General features: G+C 36.2%; 4 protein-coding genes across 5 annotated transcripts; 3 read left to right on the forward strand and 1 right to left on the reverse strand.

Annotated features, from left to right (window-relative positions):
* The first annotated feature begins 11,565 nt into the window (after positions 1 to 11,565).
* LOC141587262 (uncharacterized) lies at positions 11,566 to 12,729 on the forward strand. The gene is made up of 3 exons (XM_074408712.1): positions 11,566 to 11,646; positions 11,740 to 12,431; positions 12,495 to 12,729. Exons 1-3 carry the CDS (start codon positions 11,566 to 11,568, stop codon positions 12,727 to 12,729), a joined length of 1,008 nt encoding a protein of 335 aa, XP_074264813.1.
* Positions 12,730 to 13,034: 305 nt separating this feature from the next.
* Positions 13,035 to 13,499, reverse strand: LOC141587268 (uncharacterized). The gene has a single exon (XM_074408718.1). It carries the CDS (start codon positions 13,497 to 13,499, stop codon positions 13,035 to 13,037), a length of 465 nt encoding a protein of 154 aa, XP_074264819.1.
* Positions 13,500 to 13,991: 492 nt separating this feature from the next.
* LOC141586079 (tRNA-specific adenosine deaminase TAD1) lies at positions 13,992 to 18,195 on the forward strand. Of its 2 annotated transcripts, none has more exons than XM_074407202.1 (10): positions 13,992 to 14,214; positions 14,914 to 15,034; positions 15,558 to 15,745; positions 15,911 to 16,039; positions 16,447 to 16,560; positions 16,673 to 16,784; positions 16,898 to 16,987; positions 17,282 to 17,401; positions 17,762 to 17,849; positions 18,007 to 18,195. In XM_074407202.1, the coding sequence occupies exons 1-10, from the start codon at positions 14,070 to 14,072 to the stop codon at positions 18,115 to 18,117; spliced, it is 1,218 nt and encodes a 405-aa protein (XP_074263303.1). In that variant the 5' UTR covers positions 13,992 to 14,069; the 3' UTR covers positions 18,118 to 18,195. The 2 variants fall into 2 exon arrangements, with proteins under 2 accessions (XP_074263303.1, XP_074263302.1); XM_074407201.1 differs by having other exon boundaries at positions 13,994 to 14,214; positions 16,673 to 16,842; positions 16,911 to 16,987.
* Positions 18,196 to 18,290: 95 nt separating this feature from the next.
* On the forward strand, positions 18,291 to 23,782 carry LOC141586078 (uncharacterized). Its single transcript, XM_074407200.1, has 6 exons — positions 18,291 to 20,094; positions 20,928 to 21,484; positions 22,061 to 22,244; positions 22,331 to 22,395; positions 22,617 to 22,827; positions 23,278 to 23,782. The coding sequence occupies exons 1-6, from the start codon at positions 19,891 to 19,893 to the stop codon at positions 23,617 to 23,619; spliced, it is 1,563 nt and encodes a 520-aa protein (XP_074263301.1). The 5' UTR covers positions 18,291 to 19,890; the 3' UTR covers positions 23,620 to 23,782.
* The last annotated feature ends 480 nt before the right edge of the window (positions 23,783 to 24,262 follow it).

Below are 24,262 nucleotides of genomic sequence, written 5' to 3' on the forward strand. Positions count from 1 at the left end.
AATATGATTTCTATTTCGTAATTTGACATGTGTGGATTTCTTTTGGTCACTTATAATTAAAAGGTTGAATTGTTTCATAACTCTCATATGATTGGAAATGTTTTCTTTTGTGATGATTTGTATTAATCTGGATTGGACTTGATTTCTGGTGATGTTTTCTTGAATGTTGAGAGTGTTGGAACTAAAGAAGATTGACCAAAGAGTTTTTTATTTTCTTTTATTTTATGGCATAGGATTCTTAACTATGTTTCTAAAGAGAAATTTCATGGACTTGTCAAATGTAAAATTGCATCTGGACTTAATTTTTAAGGAACTCTTAAAGGATATTCACACTAACATTAGTGAACCACTACTATTTGTGGAAATACGTCATATATCATGTTCATTGATGGTGATTCTAGATGTGGTTATGTTTACCTTATAAGTGGTAACTCTAAGGCTCTTGTTAAGTTTAAAGTATTAAGGTTTAGAGCTTCTTATGTATGACCATTATTAAGACTGAAAGATGATACCGAGTTGGAAAGTTGTTATGTCAAATTAAACATGATGATTCATGGTTGTATATGAGTTTTTTGTTTTATACTTATTGTTGGACAATATATAATGCCAAGTCTTCTTGAACAAAACGGTGTGAACAAAACGATGTGACTGAGCGTTGTAATTGTACCAATAAGGATAGGGTGAGGAGTTTGCTTCGTAATACAAATTAACGGCTTATAGCTAAATTAAAGCTTTTAAATCTGCCTTATATATCTTGGACCCAGTACCTGAAAACTTTTTTTTTAAGTGTCTTATGAACTATGGATGGATGAAAGCCAAGTTTGAACTTTTTTTTAGGGTGTGAAATTTGGCGAGTTAAGTTGGGAATTTATATTTATAATCTTTCTCGAAAATTTTGATCCTAAAACCACTCCTAAATCCTTTTGTTACTTATCCTACTGTAGATTTTAAAGATTAAGATTTGTAGAGTATATAACAGTTAAATTTTCTAGAGAATGGCTTAGAGACCTGTTGTTGTAACAGAAGGCTTATTTGTCTCATCATGAGTTTGTTGGTCTTTTATTTATGCATTAGAAAAATATTTTTTTTTTTTCTAATGGGGGAAGTATGATGACCAATAATGTTATTTCACATAACCCGTATGTTGTTGCATATTCTAAAGTGTTTTAAAAAAAGGCTTTAAGCATTTAACTATGTTGATTTTGTTGTCTATATCGGGGAAGTTGATTATGATTTGAGTGAAATAGTCAAGATTATAACCTATAAACAAGATATTTATTTTGTGCAAGCGGATAAATGAAAAGAGGTTATATATGTATGATGAGATGTAATCAATAAGACACATAATAAATTTTAGGAGTTAATTGTTACTCCAGTGGGTTTTGTTTGTTTTTTTTTTTAATCCAGTCGGGAGTAAAGTGAATTGCTAAAATAAAGTTGGTTTTTAAAGGTGATGTTAAGAAACCTAAGAAGAGATTTTGTGACAAAGGGTTATACTAAAAGAGAAGGTATGAATTTCAATGAAACAGTTTCACCTGTTACTTCAAAGGATTCTTAAAGTTATACTAAAATGGATATTCTCATTGTTCTTTTTTGAATGATTTTGTTGAGAAAGTTAAAGAACATATGGTATGTAAATTGAAGAAATCAATTTATGAATTGAAACAAGTTTCTTGTGAGTGGTATATATATATAGAGTTTCATAAATTTATGGAGTCTAATGGACTTGCTGAAAATATTAATGATATTTGCATATTTTTCAAGATCAGTGGGAGGATATTGAATTGATATTCCTTGTTCTTTATGTTGATGCTATTTTACTTGGTAGTAATGATCTTGGTTTGTTGCATGACACAAAAGCAAATCTTTTCATTGTCTTTGACATGAACGATTTGGGGGAAGAATGTTTTGTGCTTTGTATTAAGATTGTGTGTGACATGTCTAACAGAATGTTAGCTAGGATTATCTTAAGGGAGAAATAATGTTGAATAACCTGGTGTACCTCTCATATCTAAAAGTGACAATTTAAGTAAGAATGAATGTCGTCCTTAAAGTATACTTGATGAGAACACTATGTAGGAGATTTTTTATGATAGTGTTGTTTATAATTTGATGTATACTGAAGTGTGTATTAGACCTTCGAGGTTGTGTTTGATGATGTGAAATCCGGTATAGGATTTGTTTTTATGTTAACTGGTGGTGTTATCTCTTGAAAGAATATGTCTAGTTGTCTACCTATGTTATGGAGGCAAAGATTACAGCCTGTTATACATCCACTCGTCATGTCAAGAAATTGAGAGATAACATTTATAGCTTTATGGTCATTCTTCATATCACACAATCTATCACTATTAGTTGTGATAATAGGGGTTTAGCCTTATGCACTAAGAAGAATGTAAAATCTGGCAAATCTAAGTTTTTGATTTGAAAATTCATAAAGTTAAAGAATGGGTTGAACTTGAAAATGTCGAGTTTGTGTCTCTTTTAAACTAAGGAGATGATTGCAGACCCATTGACTAAAGCACTCATTGTTATTGAATTTTGAAAAGTATGTTAAAGATATGAGTATTATGATGCATTGAATTAGTGGGAGTTGTAATTGAGATATTTTGGTACTTGAGGTACTGTATATATGTTTTCAGTAATAAGGTTGATGTTTTAATTCTCACTAAATGTATGCATGTTAAATATAAGCTTAATGCATCTATGATTATTTTTATGGTTCAATTCTTGTCTCGTGAAGAGATGTTCTGCATTAAAGCTTTTGCCCTTTAGTGGGTGGATTTATCCTGAAATGGATGTTGGCTGTTGAGCCATTGCCAGTTGTGGTGTATTTGCCCATTAGTGGGTGGAGTTATCCTTTAATGGATGTTGGCGGTTTAGCCATTGCCTGTTTTGGTGTATTTACCCTTTACTGGGTGGTTTAATATCTAATATACCTTAAGTGGTATTTACCTTTTGAGGTAAATAAGGGGAATACTTCTTCACAAGTGGGTCTTGTTTGAGACTGTGACCGAATGTGGTTAAGCATGCTCATCTTAAAGTTTGGATCTATTATGCTAAAACCACACTACACTTTGTCACACTTGGGACTCATGTCGGTAAGCTTTTGGTGTTGTGATCATGGAAGTTCTTGTATGACTTAATTGTACTATGTCCGCTATGATTCACATTAAATTGCTTATTGGACCGAGTTCTGTTAACTGAGATGTTTATATGGCCATGTTGTTCAACCCGAGAGTCGTTTTACAAAATAAAAGTTTTCGAAATGTTTTCTTGAAACAAAATATTTTAATAAAACCAACAATGTCGCCCAAGTGGGAGAATGTTGGATTTGGACTTCCATTAGTCGGTTTTCTTATTTATGAAAACGGGTTGAATGTGACCGGTAAAGCCCACTAAAGTTATATGATCCATTGGGCCTAGGTCTGTCTCAGTCAGTACGGTTAAGTATATAGTGTGATGGTACTGATAAGTGTAGGGCATGTTTATTATACAGTGGGCAGCCTGATGGGGGGGCCCAAATACAGTTCTATTATGGCTAGGTCTCTCTTCCTGTCTAGAATACCTCTAACCTATATAAATAGGTTATTGGGTTGACATGCCCCATTGATTTGTCAACATAAGGAAAACCTAGAAGAGGGAGGAGAAGATCCTAGTATACTAATTATCTTATTACTTATTATTATTATACGCTCCAGGCGATCTGACTATTGCTTCCGCTAAAGGTATGTGCCCTATACAATGATCCTATTAATTTATCTTACAAATCATGGTAGCGAGCCGGAGAAAATTGGGACCTGTATTGTGGGTTGAGCCAACCCACACTTGTGTCTAGGTCTATGTACAAAAAATAAATCAATCATGTGCCTCCCTGCCATTCAACTCAAATGTTATTACTACTCCGTAAATTTTCTTACATTCCAACAATAAAAATAAATAAAACAATTCCGTAAATCAATCACAAAACTTGATGAATATCCAATTGGGACATTCTATTTAAATCTCTCTAATAATTACTTTCCAAAATTAAAGTTGACAATTAATTAGGTACTCTATCTGTTCCAATGATTTATTTTATCAAAGGAAAATAAAGCCACTATAAATTATTGATTAGACAGAGCTCACCGAAAAAGTATGAATTAGTTGAAAACTCGATATATGGACTGACGAAGAGGAGGAGGAGATATCTCATCTCTTATATTATAGACACTAATTAGATAACCATCTAGGTTGCCCCAAAATGATGTTTTTCCTCCTTCGTAGTCGGGAAAACTTGAACTCCCATCAAGAACAATATAATTTATATAAGGAAACATCTTGACGTCTTGCACATCAAAACAAAAACCAAAATTACGTCCGATAAAAATAACCCGGTTACCAATACTTTGAATCTCATTCCATTCCAATCCATCCTCGCTGATCTTATAAACTTTTATTACAGCCCGGTTAAATTGTGATGATCTCCGCCAAAGGATTAGCAAATACAATTCACCGGTCGCAAAATTCATCACTAGACGCTTCCTACATAAAACTAATTCATACCCTTTTCTTTCAGTCACACATATGTTCTTTCGATTGTGTACGGGTGCCACGATTTTCAACACTTGTAACGTGTTTTGATCAAAGATAAACCCGCCTCCATGTCGATCGACCAAAAAGAATTTGCCATTGTATACAACAACGTCGTCATACTTACACTTACTTTCAATGGTCTTCCATTGCATGGCACCTCGACGTAACATGGCTAGCTTTCCATCCAAAAGCGCAACCATGACGTCATTATTCACCACAATATTTAATTTCGGACCGCCCGTATATGTATAATAATAAGTGTAAACTTGTGACAAAGAAATACCATCGTTATTATTTATTACGTCTAACTCTTTGGGAAATTCTTGAGACGACGTCCTTGAGTCATGGAATAGATGATAAGCTCGAAACTTGAGCTTATTAATCGTACCATCGTTATTGTTACTACTGTTATTTTCATTACTGTAAACTTGTTCAAGGACAACAAAGGGATGATAATATTTACGTAGTCCATGAACTTGATAAATTGTTCTCTCCTCTAGAAGACAAGATTTTTTAAGGTCCAATGGTGACGGGATAATTGATGAAGAGTTAGGGGCTAGAGTGGACGGAGACGGGAGAGATGACCGCCATAGCTTACAAACCGATCTAAAGCGAACCGTCTCTAGTACACCATTGACATGTTGCGCTATCTCTAGCCAAAGCTCTGGTGGAAGGGTCTTCAATTCCATGACGTCTTTATTATTTTGGACTTGGTGATATTATTATTATGCTTATGGCACAAGTTAGAAAAACCGTTTCTTTTATTATTATGTTGTGAAATTATGAATGATTGTTTGGGCAAACAACGTATATATATGTTTTTGTTGGATGTGATGACACTACAATTAGGAAAGATTATTATATTTAATTTGTTGGAATTACACCATGATTAGGCAAAGACTTGTATCCCATCTATATAAGAATTATTTGTACTGCGCTGCTGCTAAAAAAAAAAAAATCACCTACTTTCCATATTTACGTAGGGTAGACCTAGCGGCCAAGACCACGTTTTAAGTTACCATAAGATAAATATGAAAAATAGGTCTATCTTTCACTTAACCAAAAGGAAAAATAGATATATTGGTTTTTTGAACATGTACCCTTAAAATACACCCGTACACGTTAATAAGCTAATTTTAGAAAAAAATGTCGAAAATATATCATAAAATATTGATAAACTACTTATACATATAAACAAATAATGTGCTTCTTGTAAATTTGATTAAGAAAGAACATCTTGTTAACAATACTTTATCCCCGTTAGTGCAATTTATAGAGTATACAACCAGTTGTATATGTTGTACGGTATAGAATCTGAGTTTTCTGATAAAGTATCTGAGCTTTATGTTAAAGAATATGAGCTTTATTAGAAAGTATTGAACTCATCCATTTACATATTAAAAACATGAACTTTAAATTAGTTCAGAAAGAATACATATAAGCTCGGATTCTTATACCTTGGTTGTACCATGTTTATGGTACAACTGGATGTATAATCCTATTTGTACCGTTATTATTATATTATTCTATTATTGTAAGGGTCTCATCAAGAAGGATGGAAAACCGGACGGCCAAGTCATGCAAGGCTATAGAATCAGTGGAGATCCTCTGTCCCATTTCATGTCCCATCTTGTGTCCCATCACTTCTCCTCTTGACACATAAACCACTTGATATATATTATTACCATTTTTATTGTCTTATGTGTGATGTGTCAGGATCTTAAGGTAGTGGGATACAAAATGGGACATAATAGTGGGACAGGTGATCTCAATTGCTATAGAATAGCTAACTGAGGAAGGGATTAGGATCCTCTCTATTTCCTTTTGGAAATGAAGAGGCCATTTTCTCACTCAATCCCTTTTAATAATGATTTTTTCATTCACTCTCATTTTTCCTTTATTTTTATGCGTAAATTGAGAACCGTTAAATATTACCAGAATGTGATCCAGACTATTAATAGGAAATGACCTCTCCATTTCTTTTTAGGAAATGGAGAGAATCTTGACTCCTGAGGAAGTGACTAGCTCGCTAATCACGACGTTCAATCATCCACTAATCTTACTATTTTAGACTATCCTTGGTAAATAGAAGTACATTCTTGGAGTAGCTACTCCTAGAGTCCTAGGGGTGGGCATAATCCGGTCCGGACCGGAAAAATGGACCGGTCCGAACCGGAATCTAGTGGACCGGAACCGGAATTAAAAATTCCGGTCCAGTCTCCAGTCCACCATTTTACAAGATTCCGGTTTCCGGTCCGGACCGGTTTGGATCGGAATTATTGTTATTTGCATTTTTTTTCTTAAAATTGTATTTTTATTCCGGTCTTGGGCCGGAATTTTTCCGGTTCGAAATTTTTGTAATCCGATCTAATTCCGGTCTATAAATTTTGTCGATTCCGGTCCAGTCCGGTCCGGTTTTAGACCGGTGCCTACCCGTAGCTACTCCGCGTATTATTTCTAATTCGGAAAATTCACGTGGTACCCTCGAACTTTGCCATTTTGCACATGGTATCTAACTTTTTAAGTTTGTGTACATTATACCCTCCATGTTTGATTTTCATGCACAACATATCCTTTTTGTCGCTGTAAAAAAATTCAATTGCGCATAACTCCTAAATCGGAATTCAGAATCGGCTAATTTTTTTCCGTTAAATGATTATCTCGTCATAATCTACAATTTTGAGAAAAAAAATTGCCGACTGACTTTTTATAGGGTTTTTTTAACAAAAATTTCAAATCAAACATATCTTGGATCTTAAATTTCCGAATGACCATTTTCGTTTTATCAATTTATAGATCGCGAAGAGTTAATCAATTTGAAAAAAAAAATTAGTCAATTCCGATTTCTAGTCTATAATTTATGTTCAATTGAAAATTTTAAAAACGATAAAGAGGACATGTTGCGCTTGAAAATCAAATTTCAAGGATATCATGTACACAAACTTAAAAAGTAGGGTATCACGTGAAAAATGGCAAAGTTCGAGGGTACCACGTGAATTTTCCGTTTCTAATTAGATTATCTTCGGGCTTGTCCTCTTCTTTACCCGTAAAAACCAATATAGCAGGTCAACCCAAATTCCATTAAGCAAGAAGCGGGACAAATAAAATTAAATTGGGATTTTCTCATTTATACCCTTCTATTATTGACTTTTCTCACTTGTACCCTCACGTATTTCAAAAGCCCACATATACCCTCAACCTTGCAAATGACTTCCATCCGTGACCAAAGGTGGTATTCCGTTAGTTAAAAACTGTTAAGTTATGATTTCACAGTTAATTAATCTCTAATCAATTTCAATTAATCCTTAATACTACATAATTATAATGAAATAAAAATAAAGTACTAATACTTTTAAAGAAGACCCTCAAATCCCCAATCACCAACTTCACTCACTACCACCGGCATCTTATCACCTTCAACCACCGTCATCACAACTCAGCCTACTTTGCCATTGAACCCCTTCGTCACACCTCGCAATAAAGTTACCGATCCGACTGCGTGCACCCTTCCTTGGTGTCGTCTCACAGTATCCCTCCCATTCAATGTCGCACCGAGGCGGTAGAATACATCATTTTTTCATAGATTAGGAGATGGTAGTAGTTGGGGAAATTGGTGGTATTTGGAGAGAAGGGCAAAATTGTGGTCGAGCGCGAATGACTATGCCGGCAGAGTAAGGTAAACCGGACTACTTTTGTAGGGTCGTCACCGATGGGAATGTTGGTGGGGGTGGTCGTCCGTGGGTTTGTCGGGCGGGGGTGGGTTGTGGAGGACTCTGGTGGTTGTAGTGGGTTGTGGGTTGTGGTGGGTTAGGAGCTGCTTTATTGTTTTTCAAAATGAATATGCTAATTTATAATGTATAAGTAGGATTTAGAGATACTTGAGGTTGATTAGCAATTAATAATATGCAATATCAGCCTTTAACGGATTAAAGTTGACGGAATTTAACTTTTGGTCGTAAATGAGAGTCACTTACAAAGTTGAGGGTATATATGGGCTTTTGAAATACGCAAGGGTACAGGTGAGAAAAGTCAATAACAGAAGGGTACAAATGAGAATTTCCCAATTAAATTAAGAGAAAATTGTTGATTACAGCCTTTTATAAACCTCATTTTGAAAATTACAGCCTTATAAATTTTTTTTTGCAAATTACAGCCAAAAGTTTACTTTTCTTCCAAAATTACACCACCATCCTCTTTCCGGCCAAATTTTCTAAAAAGTGACCGAACTACCCCTGCCTAATTAACTCCCTACTTTACCCAATTTGTTTCTTTTTACTTCTCATTCCTTACACATTTTACACTCAATTAACCTAAACCCCCTCATCTTCTTAACATAATCCCCAAATTATCCCCTAATTTGTACTGTACCTCTATCCTCTATTGTGTTTGATCCTCCATTGTCAAAGAAAGGCAGCAGATCATGAGTGGGGAGGCGGTGCCAAAGTCAGATGATACAACTGCAAAAAGTAAGTATCGAAACACCTTTTTTTTTGTTTTTTTATCTTAAATCTATCTTCAATTTGGTTGTTGTTGGTAGTGTTGCTGTAAATTTGTGTTTTCCCCAAAATGTTGTATTTCAATTGATTGAATCGTAATTTAGGGTTTATGTCTCAATTTAGATTTTGTTCTTAATTTCATTTTTTACTGCATTTAAAAGTGGTAGATATAATGGGTGTTGATTATTTTGTAGAAATTGAATCTTTAATTACTCAATTTACTCGACTGAATTTGTAGGGGCTTCATATTTTGAAGTGATGAGCAATATTCGCATATACCATTCTGGGAGGTTTGTAAATAGGAAGGGTGAATTAGCATATGTGGGTGGTGCTGTTGAATTTAAATGTGCAATCTGGCATAATAGGCTGAATATGGAGTTTTTGAGCTCTATTTGTGACAAATTCTATGATGAAGATATAGATGGTTTAGTGCTGTCATATTTCACTACTGAGATACTATTGCCAAAAGCCAGAAAGTTTCTTAAAATCCACGAGGATATAAGGGTTTGGTTGGATACAAAGGATGAGACAAATTTCATAAACCTCTACATTACCAAGAAGAAATCAATCCCTCCTCCAATACCAACTGAAACTTCTGAAACTTCTGAAATTATAACCCAACAAAAATCACAGCCCATTTCTTTAGCCCAACATAAATCACAGCCCATATCTTTAGCCCAAGAAAAATCACAGCCCAGCATCTCTTTAGCCCAAGAAAAAAGTGAGTCCATCAACTCTTCAGTCCAAAAAAAATCACAGCCTGATATTGTCATTGGTCAAAGTTCTAGGACCACTTTACAACCCACCACTCTTGCCTTTAATCCACACAGACAGGAAGTCAGTGGCATTGCAATAAATCCACAAAAAATCACAGCTTTAAGAAGGAGCCCTAGGAGAAATACCAGCAGCCCTATTATCAATCTTTCTCCTGAACAAATAAAAGAAAATTTTCCTGAACTTCCTATAGATCTTGGGGGGAGACCTGGTAAACTGCCACCTAGAAGGAAGTTGTTTATTGAAGAGCCAGTTGAAAGTGTTGTTACAAATAAGAAGGTTGAAGTGGTATCTGCTAAGAGTAAAGGGAAAGAGAAAGTTGGTGTGACTGTGAAGAACAAAGGCAAGGAGAAGGTGGTTGTTACTGAGAAGAACAAAGTAAATGAGAAGGGTGTTGTCTCTGAGAATAAAAAGGGAAAGAGGGTAAAATCTGTTGCTGTTAGAAATAAGGGAAATGGGAAGAGGGTAAAATCTGTTGTTGTTCAGTTCAGTGATTCAGAAGAGAGTGAGACAAATCTAAGTGATGATGGTGTGTCAGATCCAGAATATGAACTTGATTTGTTTTTAAACAACAATGACATTGAAGAGGTTGATATATTAGAAAGAGTTGAGAAAAGCTTGGGAGTTGAGGGAGATTTACAACCTGGTATTAGGGATGTTGATGATCTGAATGTTTTTGTTGGGGAAGATGTTGATTATAACTCAGATGAGCTTAATAGTATACAAGGCTCGGATGATGAAGCGAGAGGTTATCAAGTCTTCAATCCAGAATGATTTCAAAGAAGCCAATTGTTCTAAAGGTTGGCCTCATATTTCCAAGTAATAAGGTATTTAGAAAAGCTCTTATTTATCATTCTGTGCAAAATGGCTATGATTTTTGGTACTCTCACAATTTTAGTGGTAGGGTGACTGCATACTGTGTGCAAAGGTGTCAGTTTGAGTGGAATTCTAAAAGATCTAAACTTGGGTTTGGGGAGTGTAAGTGTGAGGGTTGGAATTGTCATTACAAGGTTCATGCTACAAAGTTAGATATGACTGATAATTTTCAAATTAAAACATCTAATCTTGAGCATACTTGTAGTTTTAGAACCCATAATAGAAAAGTGACCTCTCAATTTCTTTGTGAAAAATACATTGAATTCTGGAGGACAAACATGGACTGAAAATTGAAAAAATTCAAGGACCATGTTCTAAAGGACTTGGGAGTTGAGGTTAGCTATGATAAGTGTTGGTGGGCAAGATGTAGGGCTAAATTGATCATTTATGGAAACAACAAAGACCAGTATGCCAAGGTTTATGACTATGCTAATGCTTTAAGGAAGTATAACCCTGGTAGTACAGCTTCTGTTCAGTGTGAGGGCATTGAAAGGCCTCCAATTGTTTTCAAGAGGTTGTATGTTTGCCTCAATGCTTGTAAGGTGGGCTTCATCAATGGTTGTAGGCCACTATTGGGAGTTGATGGGTGCCATTTGAAGGGAGCATATCCAGGGATGTGTCTTGTTGCAGTTGGCCAAGATGGGAACCATAACCTCTATCCTATAGCATGGGCAGTAGTAGAGGTTGAAAACAAGGACTCTTGGTGTTGGTTTCTGGAGTTGTTATCGGTGATTTAGGCAAGGTGGAAGGGGAAGGTCGACATTTATGTCGAGACAGGAAGGGACTACTTGATGCACTAAATAGAGTGGTGCCAAAAGCTGAGGTTAGGTATTGTGTGAGACACATGTGGTCTAACTTCAAGCTTACTTGGTCTGGTGAAGTTTACAAAGATACTTTCTGGTCAGCAGCAAGAGCAACAACTGAGGTAAGATCTGGGATTTTCTGGAATTATATAAGATTTGAAACTCTATCTGTTCAATTTATATTAGAGTTTTCCTAATTTTCTATTTATATGTAGGCTGAATTTAAAGCTCAAATGAAAGGAATGGAGATGTTATCCAAAGAAGCTCATCAATGGTTGAATAAAATCCCACCTAGTGCATGGTCAAGACATGCATTTTCCACTCAAAGTAAGTCAAACATGCTCCTCAACAACTTGTGTGAGTCCTTTAATAATGTTTTGAGAGAGGTAAGGGACAAGCCTATCCTCACCCACATGGAGTGGATGAGGAGATATGTGATGAAGAGAAACTTTGAGAAAAGGGAAGGAGTTGGGAAATATAAAGCCAAGTTCATGCCTTATGCTGAAAAGTACACTAAGAAAGTTATTGAAGAGTCTAGGTTTTGTTTGGTTGAACGTGCAACAACAGAGTTGTTTGAGGTGGGATATAGGGGAGAGTTTCACAGTGTTAATTTACACACAAGATCATGCACTTGTCGTCATTGGGACCTCACTGGACTCCCTTCTATTCATGCTGTTGCTTCTATACTGAAGCAAAGACAAGTTGTGCGTGATTATATTGATGAAGCCTACTCTAAAGCCAAGTATGAGTCAGCATATGCACCTGTTGTTTTACCTATGCCTGGGTCTAAACAATGGGAGAAGAGTGGCTTACCTGAACCTCTACCACCACATGAGAGGAAGATGCCTGGCAGGCCTTCAAAGAAGAAAAGGAGGAAAGAAGCTGGTGAAGCACTGACTGAGAGAAAGTAAAAGAGCGCGAAGAGGTCAAACAAATGCAGTAACTGTGGTGGGTTAGGACACTCTAAAAGGACCTGCAAGAATCCAGCAGCAGAGGCTAGAGCTCCTAAAAATGCAGGTGGCAGACCATTGGTGAATACAGAATGGGCAACGGAAAGAAGAGACAAGGTTGCAACAAGAAAGGCAATAAAGGAAGCATACAAAGCTGCTCATCCTTCTCAATTTGCAAGTCAAGTTAATTCATCTCAGGCAGCCACACAAGGAAGCTCAGTAGCTGAGCCGAGTTGGGTTAGGGAAAATTGTTGAAGGATTAGTTTAGAAATCTGTAATTAAATTTCAAGTTATGTGTTTTGTTTGTTGTTTCTCAAAATCTGTTTCCTTAAACTTCTGATTTTGGACAAGTTTGCCTGATTTTGGCCAAGTATTGAATGTAATATTGAACAAGTATTTGGAATGCAATGTGAAAGCTTATTTTGGAACAAATCAGTCTTTTTTTGTTATATTTCTCAAGATTAATAACCAATTTCACTACAAGTACATTTATCAACTTACCTAAATGGCTAAACCATCAATACATATGGAAATTGACAAGTACAAGCAACAATTTTAACCTACAACAATTTCCATACAACCAACAACAATATTGCTGTGACAATAACAGCTTTGCAAATGCCATGTCTTCCATTTCTACCATTCTTCTCATCCATCTTCTTCACTTCTGATTTAAGGTTGTCCAACTCCATCTTCATCATTTTCCTCTCTTCCTGAAGTGACTGAACCTCACAATTTAACATACGCACCTCACTTTTCAAGCGATTTTTTTGAAACAAGATTTCATTCGCAACATCCCTTTGCCAGTTAGTGGGATTAAGATCAATCCACTGAAAAAACTTGCAACCACGCACCTTACTGACTGGGTTGTATGTAGCACAAGCTTGAAACCTCCTACCTGGGTTATTAGTCGTCCATGAAGTGGCAATAGCAGTTGGGTTGCCACAGTAGCATGTTCGTCTACCTCCAATACTACATCCTGAGCTACAAGGGGAAGAGCTATTCTCAGACCAATTTGAAGACATTTTACCCAAATTTGATGAACCCTAATTAACTTCAATTTGGGGAAATATGATTTACAAGGTATAAAATTGAAAATAGGGGAGAAATTTCGAATATAATAGAAATATGGTAGAATAAAATAAAGAAAATTTAAATAGGGTAGAACTAAATTGAAATGATTTGGTAATATTGATGAAGAAATTTCAATTGAAAATTTGAAGAGATGATGAAGGAGTGAAAATAGAAGGGGGAGTATAATAGAAGAAGGAGATGAACCAGGGATTATAAAGAAGGAGGGTAAGGGCATTTTGGTCATAAAACATGAACTTAAGTGACAAAAATTCAATTTGATATCAATTGTCCACCGGAGTAAAAACTTTGTATGTAATTTCTCATCAGAAGTAAACTTTTGTCTGTAATTTGCAAAAAAAAATTTATAAGACTGTAATTTTCAAAATGAGGTTTATAAAAGGCTGTAATCAACAATTTTCTCTTAAATTAAAGGATGTCAAGTTATCTACAATTTATTTTGTTCTATTTGATTACACACTAATAAAATTTCCGTGCCTTCCGAGACTCGAAGAGGGTCATCAATGGAGTTCAACGCAGGAGAGAAATGGGGAGAGAGTGTTTCATCAAAGGTCTTTTCTCTCTTCAACTCTCTTCCTAAGAAGGGTAAACCTCAAGGTCGTGAAATCTCCGTTCTTTCTGCATTTCTCCTCTCTTCTCCCTCTAAAGGTATACCCTTTTCTTTATTCTCTACTTCTAATTTGCTATTTTACCAATTCTTGTACGAGACCGTCTCATAATAAGTTTATCGTAAGCCCGAACCCATAGTTGAATTGGGTTTGTTCAATCAATGATCTTTAGTTGATTAGTCATTTGATGAGTAAATTTTATTAGGATTTTCATGAAGATGCTAATTTACAATCCAATTTTAATCATACCCTTTTGATTGTGAGAGATTGAAGTTTTGATTTTTGGTTGTCTTTGATGAAGCTTTTACTGTACTACCATAAGTTTGCCAAATTACCGAGTATAGGAAGGGGAGGTCGGATGTAGGCAGTCTTACCCTTGTATTCACAGAACAAAGATGTTATTTCCGAATGACCCGGAATGAATATCGCGTAAAATTGTATTGAATGACTCCTATTTCACGTTTAAAAGAAACGTAGCCAGTTTAGTTAGCCATTTTGCTATATTCCATCATAATCCCAAATTAAAGAATGACGAGTCTTTGGCTCCAATGGAAATAATATGTGGTCTAAATAATGATTTTCTAAGGTAGTAGAGAGTATGACTTACCCTGATTTGAAGTTAATCGAAATATTTTTATCATTTTTAGTGTGTATTGCATACTTGCATTTTGATAAGTGTTGTGTAGGTGGGTTTTGGGGGAAAACTGAGCTAATAGAAGACGATTACTTGAATATGCAGAATTAGAGGTTGTTGCTTTAGGGACTGGAACTAAATGTCTACCAAGATCTCTACGGAGTCCAAATGGTGATGTGGTGAATGATTCTCATGCTGAAGTTATTGCTAGACGAGCTTTATTAAGGTATGTTGTCCAATTCGCAAAACTAGGGCTGTCTTGTTGCTGACTAGCTCAGTCGTTGGCTGATCAGCTGAAGCGTACATTGAAATATTAAACTCGACTTGTGGAAGAATTGGTTGTTTTGAATTTACATATGAAATGGGTTTTCATCACTGGTAAACTAATAATCACGTTTATGGGCCTTCGGCATGTGCGCTGTAACCGGTGTCCAATTATTAGGGTGTTCAATGTGTTCTTGTAACAAAGGCCATCGAAAATTTTGAATTAAGGGGCTCAAAGTCATCGTACTCCCTTGCTAGTTGTTTAGCTCTAATAAAACAATACGACAATACGTCTAGCTTTCTGATTAACAAAGCTCAAATTTATAGTGTGTTTGAAGCAACTACAAGTTTCTCCATTTATCTCATTAAGCTAGGGGCGTGACTGTGCTCTTATCTGGCTCTGCTAAGATATGTCTTCTAGCTTCCTGATTAATTGTAATGGCTTCCAGTATGATACCGTTTGTTTCCTTTTGGCGGAATTTCAGGTTTATTTATTCACAGATTCATACCCACCACAATATTATTGATAAAGATGAAGTCAGTGGTACAAATTGGTCCGAAGGTGTCGATGCGACAAACCTGCCTATTTATTTGGAGACTGACAAGTCTGGTCATGGCAAGTACAAGCTCAAAGATGGCTGGAATTTACACATGTACATTTCTCAGCTGCCGTGTGAGTCCCAGCTCCCAAATTATGTTTTGCTTGTGTTGAAAGATTTAGGCGCAGTCTTTTTTGTTTTGACTAAATGTTTAAATCTAGTGAGCAGGTGTTCTTAGGAATATTTGTTCCAGGCATCTTCCCTGTTTGATTCTTGGGTGTACTTTGTTTTTTGAATAGGCGGGGATGCGTCACTTAGTTTGCCACCATCTTTGAGAAGTATTTCCTTTGGAGAAGAGGTATCCGTCCCAGCAAACTCTTCTCACCATCGGAGTGAACAGTCTTCTGAGTCATTATTGAAGAGCAATGGTGGAATGTATTGTTTCTTCTTCCTCTTCCGTGTCTCTTTAGTAGATTTAGTTGTTTACACTTTCACTTTAGCATTGTACTCATGGTATTATTAAGTCTTTTTCGGCTCTTGCTGCAGTCATCCGTGCAGCCTGCTATTGTTCTTGCAAATATAGTTGCTTGGACGTGTGCAACCAACCTATTTTGTGATAGTCACTATTTCTAATTGACTTAAATGGAAACCGGATGATATTCTTCTACTTCTCAAAAGAAAAAAAAAGCAGACCGTCAGGTTTTAAGAGTAAATTTATTGAGTCTATTAAATACCAAAGCTTAAGTATCAATGATTATTTGACTCCTCTAGAAATGAACGAAAACACCTCTCCGTCATTAAGAATGGAAGCAAGGACTAATGATGTTCTCTACAGACGACTCTGCAAGGTTTACTGGTTTGGTTCAAAGAAAGCCTGGTCGTGGCGTCACAACTTCATCTGTTAGCTGCTCAGACAAGATAGCACGTTGGAATGTTGTCGGAACTCAAGGTCAGCCACTTCTGAAGATAAACTGTGTCTCAATGGTTTGAATCCTCCAGAAATTATGAATTTTTCTATGGTGTATATCTGATTTCATCTTCACCTTTTACTTTCTTCGCAGGTGCTTTGCTATCCTACCTGCTGCAACCGGTCTATATTTCCTCAATCACTGTGGGTCAATCGTGCAATAGCTCTCAAACTCTTTCCGTGCAGGACAACTTGAGGAGAGCTTTGTATGATAGAATAAAACCTTTATCCAATACATTAGATTGTCCTTTTTTTGTGAATAAGGTATGTTTTTGTCTCTGTATGCCAATATTGAATGCTCTGTGTAATGTACTGATAGTTCCATGTGGCAGCCATTATTTTTCGAAGCTCCCATCCCCCCGAAGGAATTTCAACATCTTGGGTCTTCCGAGGCTACTGTAACATGCGGGTGAGCATCTTTTTGTATTTCTTGAATTTTGACACAAATACTTTTCTCTGACAGCATTTTAGAAGTGTTGTCTGAAAACTGCATTTTATTTGACCCGACCTCTAATTAAAGAATTTTCAGTGAAGACAATATCCGTATATGTGACTTTTAACGAATGATTTTACAATATCTTAGTGTAAAGCCGTCTTCAATGGATTTGAACATGTGATTGCAGTATTCCACAAGGGCAGATCGTATCCTGCTAGCTTGTCACTTTCAGGTGACATTATATGTGCTGTGGTTTGAATTTCGTAGGTACTCAATATGCTGGAATAAATGTGGATTGCATGAAGTCATCCTTGGAACGACTGGAAGAAAACAGGGGACCTCTTCTAAGGGATCCCTATCTCCATCCACGGAATCATCCTTGTGCAAGTAATATTCATCTGTATATTTATAATTTATGCTTGTTACTACCTCCATTTCAACCAATTTTATACATTTTAAAATCGTGTAGGCTAATTTGAAAAATGTATACAATTGATTGGAATGGAGAAAGTAAAATCTTACTGCCGAGAAAAAAACGAATTCTCAATCAATTCAAGTGTTTTCCACCCCAATCCTTATGCATTCCTTATGCATTCCTCGTAAATTTTATATAGCTAATAAGTCGGTCTCACTTGTAAGGCCGTGTTATATCTAAGTCTTTGTGTTCATGGCTTGGTGTTGACTGCTGACATCCTTATGTACATGCGTTTATATTCCCTTTTCTTATGCCTCGACTTACTGTTGCAGGAGAAGAATGCTGGAATGTTTTATGTCGTTGAGGGGTAACACTTTGGTCGACAAGATAGATGCCACAGTTTCTTATAAAGATCTTAAGGTAACATATCGTTCGACTCTGCATTTAATCTTGTAGTTTTAAGCGTTTCGTTTCCTTGATATTACCAACACCGAGAACAGACGATGTTCCTGGATGATCAAGCATAAAGATTGTTTCGAGAATTGCAATTAATGACCACGCCGTGTACTTCTTGCAGGAGATGGCTCAAGATTACCATCAAACATCAAGGATCTTGAAAGGAAGCCCACTTTTCGGCAATTGGCTCTTGAAACCAGTAGATTCCGATATGTTCACCATCCAAATTTAATATTTTTATTTATCGTCTTTTTTCAAACATTACTTTTGATTGCATATATGGACGAAATGAGTCGGCATTTGAACTCAACCATGATTGTCATTACTTGGAACGGTACTTTAATTGGTTGCAGTTAGAATGTCCGACTCTATGAGCCGTAGGGTGTTCACTCAATGGTTCGGACTGAAGACCAGACCGGACTGCATAATTTGGTAGGGACTATTCGAGTATTCGGGTCTAGTTAGACTAGATCTAGATTGGATTCCAGACTATGGATCCATTTTGACAGGGATCCGAGGTCGAAATTCTTCAAGATCTAGATGGACTTGGATCCACAGGCTCCAATAGATTTGGAATCTAAAAAAAGAGACCAAGATTTGAATCCTTTTCACTAAAAAGTGATTTGTATATAACCTGGACCGCTGGGCCCAGAAATTTTGTCCACCAGACCAACTGGTCAGGATCGAGTCCAATAAATCCGAGTACCAGATGAACTGGTCAGTATCGAGTCCAGTAAATCCGGGCTATCTATTGTCGTCACAATTTACTTTCACTTGAAACTATCCTTGTTAATCTCTATACCAATGAACTTTGCTTAAACGTTACATATGATCGTTTACTAATAACTCACTAATTGTCGATCCCGAGGCTAAATCTCTCCTAATACTTTAAAACTTTCAAGCTTGAGCTTTACAAGTGTTTAAGTTAGTAATTGCATGCATCACTTTGTTTACCAAGTAAGCAACACATGTTGACTTCTCAAGTTAATATCGAATAGCCCAAATATATCCGCAAATTCATCTTTAAAATGGAAATATTCGTCATAAACTTAAAATAGGTTAACTAGTGAGGTATTTTAGAAAGCATAACGCTTGGAGTTAGGGAAAACTTTGTCTTATTTACGTAAATATCCAATTATTTGGCCGATTTAAAGTTTAAGACAGATGTGTTTCTTACTAAACGGATTTTTTTGGTGGATATTAATTAAAATGATTTGTGACCAAACACACTAATCTCCACTAGAGAATTCAAACCAATAAAAGAGACCACAGGAACAAAAAAAAGTCCTAAACATCACACAATGAAAATCTGGTTGGGTTGACCATTTGATACTCAACTTAATTTAAAAATACATATAAACCTTTTTTAGGTAGATTTTTAATGAAAAATATACACTCACTCTCAAACTTTCAATCATTTGTTTACCTTCGACTTTTCAAGACTTTGACCAAAATATTCTCACAAAATAAGAGTAGTTTATCGAAAAACATTGTTATAAAAGTTCATGGTTAGAATTGAGATTTGAGAATATCATGTAAATTATTTAGTTTTCTTAGACGGTTTCATTTAAACTATTTATTTCATTGAACTAAAAGGTTAAAGGACCAAGTAATTTTCGTAAACTTGCCCATATTATTTTTTGATTTTTGTAAAGGGATCTACAAAGACGAATATGATATTGACGGAATTTGAACACGAGGCACTATAGTCTATAAGTTTGACTCTTTGAGGGTTGCTCACGTAAAAGCGTGTATTAAACCATGTTAAAATGAAATACTACCTTCCTAAGTCCCCCATAATACTAACTCAACGCCTCAAAAAAGCCTTATTTTCTTATTTCATTACTAGCTTTTGTACTTTTATTCATCAATAATTAGTCAAATTAAATCCCTAAGGATTCTTTTCCATAAAGTATAAAATCCTCATTAATTATTTGTAGTTATATTACAAACATTAATAATATTAACTATGTCTATATGTTCAAATTGAAATATAAAGAAAAATATGGAAGACTCTACTACTACTACTAATACTACTTCTTCCCCTTCAAATGACCAGAAGAAATCATCATGGGGTTTGTTCAAGTGCTCATCATCGTCGTCATTGTCGTCATCGTCGATATCAAGCAAGTTCTCAGTAGCAACAGCTTCATTCTTGCTGTTTTTCCTCTTCTTATGTACACTTGTTTTGACTCGTTGGTCTGATATTGTAAGTCACCTCTTCTTTTACTGCTTTGGCTTCTGTTTTTTCCTCGATTTTTTTTTGGGTGTAAAGGGAGTCGTAACTCATAAGGGCGCGGTTTTTAACTTTTTATGATTTGCATCCAAATCATGAGTAACAGCTCTCATAACTTTATCAACTAAGCTAGCTGTTATATGCATTTTTTTTCCTTCGTTTGTCCAATATATACTCACCATTTATTTTATGCGGAAATTAATATATGTTCGGAGTATCATATTTTCCCTTGATTGTCACGTGCACAGTAGTGTTAATGTAACACCCCACAGTAATTGAAGAGGTCCAATGTAATTTAAGAGGTCCAATGATAAGCTTAAATGACTAGTGCTTAAAGGGATTGGAAGTACTACTCATATCAACAAAGTGCAATTTCTTTTATGGTCATCCATGCGACAGAACTCCAAAGTTAAGCGTGCTTGACTGGGAGTAGTCTTAGGATGGGTGACCTCCTGAGAAGGTTTCCGGGATGCGCATGAGTGAGGACAAAATGCGCTATAAAGAACCCGTGTTGATCTGTGGGCCATGTACACAGCCTGGTGAGCTATCATAAGTAACCGCTCCCGACCCGGTTTGGGCCGGGGTGTTACAGTTAATTGATCGTAATCATCAAAATATTTGAATTATTCAAGTCAATGCTACTTCACTACGTAAAAGTTTATACAAATGATAACTAGCTTAGTTGGTAAAGTCATGAGCGATGATACTTATGACCTGAGTTCAAACCCTGTTAGCCGTTAGTATCAAGTATGTTTACAAGCGATAACATTAACACATTTTATTTTTGCTTTGATGAATTTCTCCAGTCTACATTAGCAAGCAACTCAATACCATACACCTTCTCAATGTTCTCCAAACCATACAATGCCTACCCAAAGAGAGACCAATACCTTCTAAATTGCACATCAAGCAACATGACACTAACTTGCCCTTCAAACTACCCTCCTACCACTACCACCACCAATCTCGACTCATTCTCGAGCAACGAGACGTGCCCTGAGTACTTCAAATGGATCCATGAAGACCTAAGCACATGGAAAGAACAAGGAATAACAAAAGAGTTAGTAGATAGTTTACAACATGAAGCTCATTTTAGGTTGACTATAGTCAATGGAACAGCTTATGTTAAACAATATCAAAAGGCCTTCCAAACTAGGGATGTTTATACCCTTTGGGGTATATTGCAACTTTTGAAGCTGTACCCTGGGAGATTACCTGACCTTGACTTGATGTTTCAATGCCACGATCAAGCCTCGATCAAGCGAGACAAGTATAAGAATGGTGGCGCGCCACCACAATTCCATTATTGCGCGGATGACTCCACTTTGGACATTGTCTTTCCAGATTGGTCTTTTTGGGGATGGTAATGTTCTTTCATCTTTGCTCCTTTCTTCAGTTGGTAATTTTTCTTAACATCGTTTGCCTTTTGGGGTCAAAGTTGTTTAGCTGTAAAATGTACTCCGTAATTGTTTGACCAACAAAGTCAAATTTGTTCGCAAGTAAATTAAATAAATTAAAAGAGTATGTGTAAGGCAATACGAATATGATTAATATGAAAATTTTAAGATTGAGATTTCTAAGTTGGTATATTTTTTTTTAAAGTATATCTCGGGTTTTACATGTACGATACATTGATGAGAAGTGTATTGATTGAAATTTAAATGGTTTAACAATAAACAGAAAATTTACATGGTACTCCTGATAATACTCCTATTTTTCAAAAAATAAACTTTGAATAACCATAACTCGTGTCCATGAGCTCAGGAAATGACGACTCTTTTCTGAACTCCTAGACGTACACGAGTTATGATCATTCAAAGTATGCCCATATTACATGCAAAATGACAAATCTCACTATCTCAAGGGTACCACGTAAATTTTCTGAAAGTCAAATGTATATGAAAATGGTATGATTATGATGTGAATGTTGTGTGTTTAGGCAAGAACTCAGTATAAAACCATGGGTGCCATTAGTGAAGGATTTGGAAGATGGTAATAAAATAAAGGAGTTTAATGCAAGAGAACACTTTGCATTTTGGAAAGGGAACTTGCATACTGGTGCTAGAAAGAGGCTTGCTCAATGCAACTCCATTGAGGAATGGGGTGCTCAACTTATTCAGCAGGTAATTCATTTACGTACGACTCTCGATCATGATATCGCCATCTCGTTGGCACGAGGTTATGCTAACAATCTAGCTCAAACTTGCAGAATTGGGGAAAGGAAACAAGAGAGGGATTTAAAAACTCTGATTTGTCAAAGCAATGTGTTCACAGGTAGGTTTGTTAATTATAATGTTTTCCAGTGTTGTCGTCACAAAGAGACTGTTTCTTAATGACGCAGGATATAAATTTTATCGAGAACTGCATCGAATGACACCTACTTCACAATAGAAAGAATTATTGCAACCATTTTAATGAGTCCCTTTATTTTGTTATGTCATAATCCAGAACCATCGAGTAACGAATCGGTGATAATGTGGCTTTTATGTATGCAGATTCAAGATTTATATGGAGGGATATGCATGGTCAGTTAGTGAAAAGTACATATTAGCTTGTGATTCAATGACATTACTTGTAAACCCTATTTTCTATGATTTCTTCACAAGAAGCTTAATCCCAATGAAGCATTATTGGCCTGTGAACCCTAACAACATGTGCAAATCTATCAAATTTGCTGTTGATTGGGGTAATAATAACACTCAAAAGGTATGTACATATATTTAGCCCATCAATATACTCCGTAACAACTTAACCTGATGTCTCAAAGACTCCCGAGTCCTGCCTATAACTGTTAGATATGTTAAAAACACGAAACGACTAATTTCACATTTTTCCTCGAAAAACTAATGATGCCTCAAACTCATAGACCTGGCAAACGAGTCAATCAGATAGGGTTCAGGTCGGATTGAATAGGATCAGGTCAATTCGGATTTCGGGCCATATTCAGGTGCGGGTTGGGTTATTCGGGCCTAGTCACTCAGGTAGGGTCAGTTTTGCCATGTCTACTCAAAGACTCTCGAGTCCTGTCTATAACCAATGGAATGTTAAAAACACGAAACGACTAATTTCACATTACCTAGAATGAAAATTGCATCGGCTTGAATTGTAATCATGAAATCGAAAAACTAATGAGCTTATGTTATTGAATTTGAACAGGCACAAGAGATTGGAAGAGAAGGAAGTGAGTATATATTTAATAAAATAAAGATGGAACATGTATATGACTACATGTTTCATGTTCTTAATGAATATGGAAAGTTGTTTAAGTACAAGCCATCAGTGCCTGAGGGAGCAGAGGAGCTCTGCTCAGAGAGATTTGCTTGTAGCCCACCGGGCCTCGAAACCAAGTACAAGGTTGAAACTACTGTAACCGCCCCATCGGAGCGAGGACCGTGTGTCCTACCTTCGCCTTATGATCGAGATACTCTTCAGTCGATTAGAGATCGAAATGCCAAGATCAAGGAAGTAGTGGAGATGTGGGAAAGGGGAAGTGGTTGAGAGTTGAGACTTATATTCGAGTACTTTGTTTTTGAATGTTTAGCGGAATATGTGGTTTGCGGCTATCACATATATCTAAGTCACTAAGTGTTTACCCGGTGCGCACCTAATGGTAGCAGATGTAAGTTCCCTTGTCCAAAGAAAATGTATAGTTGGCCTAGCAAAAAAACGAAGCAGATTTATTAAACTTTTCATTTGAGTAAAGCTCTAAATCAAAGTTTAATTAGCGACCGGGTTCATTTCAAACTATTTCTAACGTTCAATTGCTACTCGAAATTGCGAAGTCACACTCGTATGTAGAGCTGGCAAGTCTGACCTGACCCGAGTGACCCGACCCGAACCCGAAAATATTGTGACCCAAAACCGACCCGACCGATGACGACCCGTAACCCGATCCGACCCGATTATCAGTGACCCGACCCGATATTGACCCGACCCGATACTGATCCGATTAAATTGATGACCCGACAATTATTAAGGTTAATTTTGATCAAAATGAAAGTGATCTTGTGTTTAAATTGATATGTTTGACTTAGTAATGGATTAACTAAACCAAATAATAGGTTAAAAACTAAATTTAATGGTAAAAAAATATAATAATGCGATTAAGTTACCGGACCCGATAATGACCCGACCCGACCCG

This window comes from Silene latifolia, chromosome 6 (genome assembly GCF_048544455.1).
Source record: "Silene latifolia isolate original U9 population chromosome 6, ASM4854445v1, whole genome shotgun sequence".
NCBI classification, from domain to species: domain Eukaryota; kingdom Viridiplantae; phylum Streptophyta; class Magnoliopsida; order Caryophyllales; family Caryophyllaceae; genus Silene; species Silene latifolia.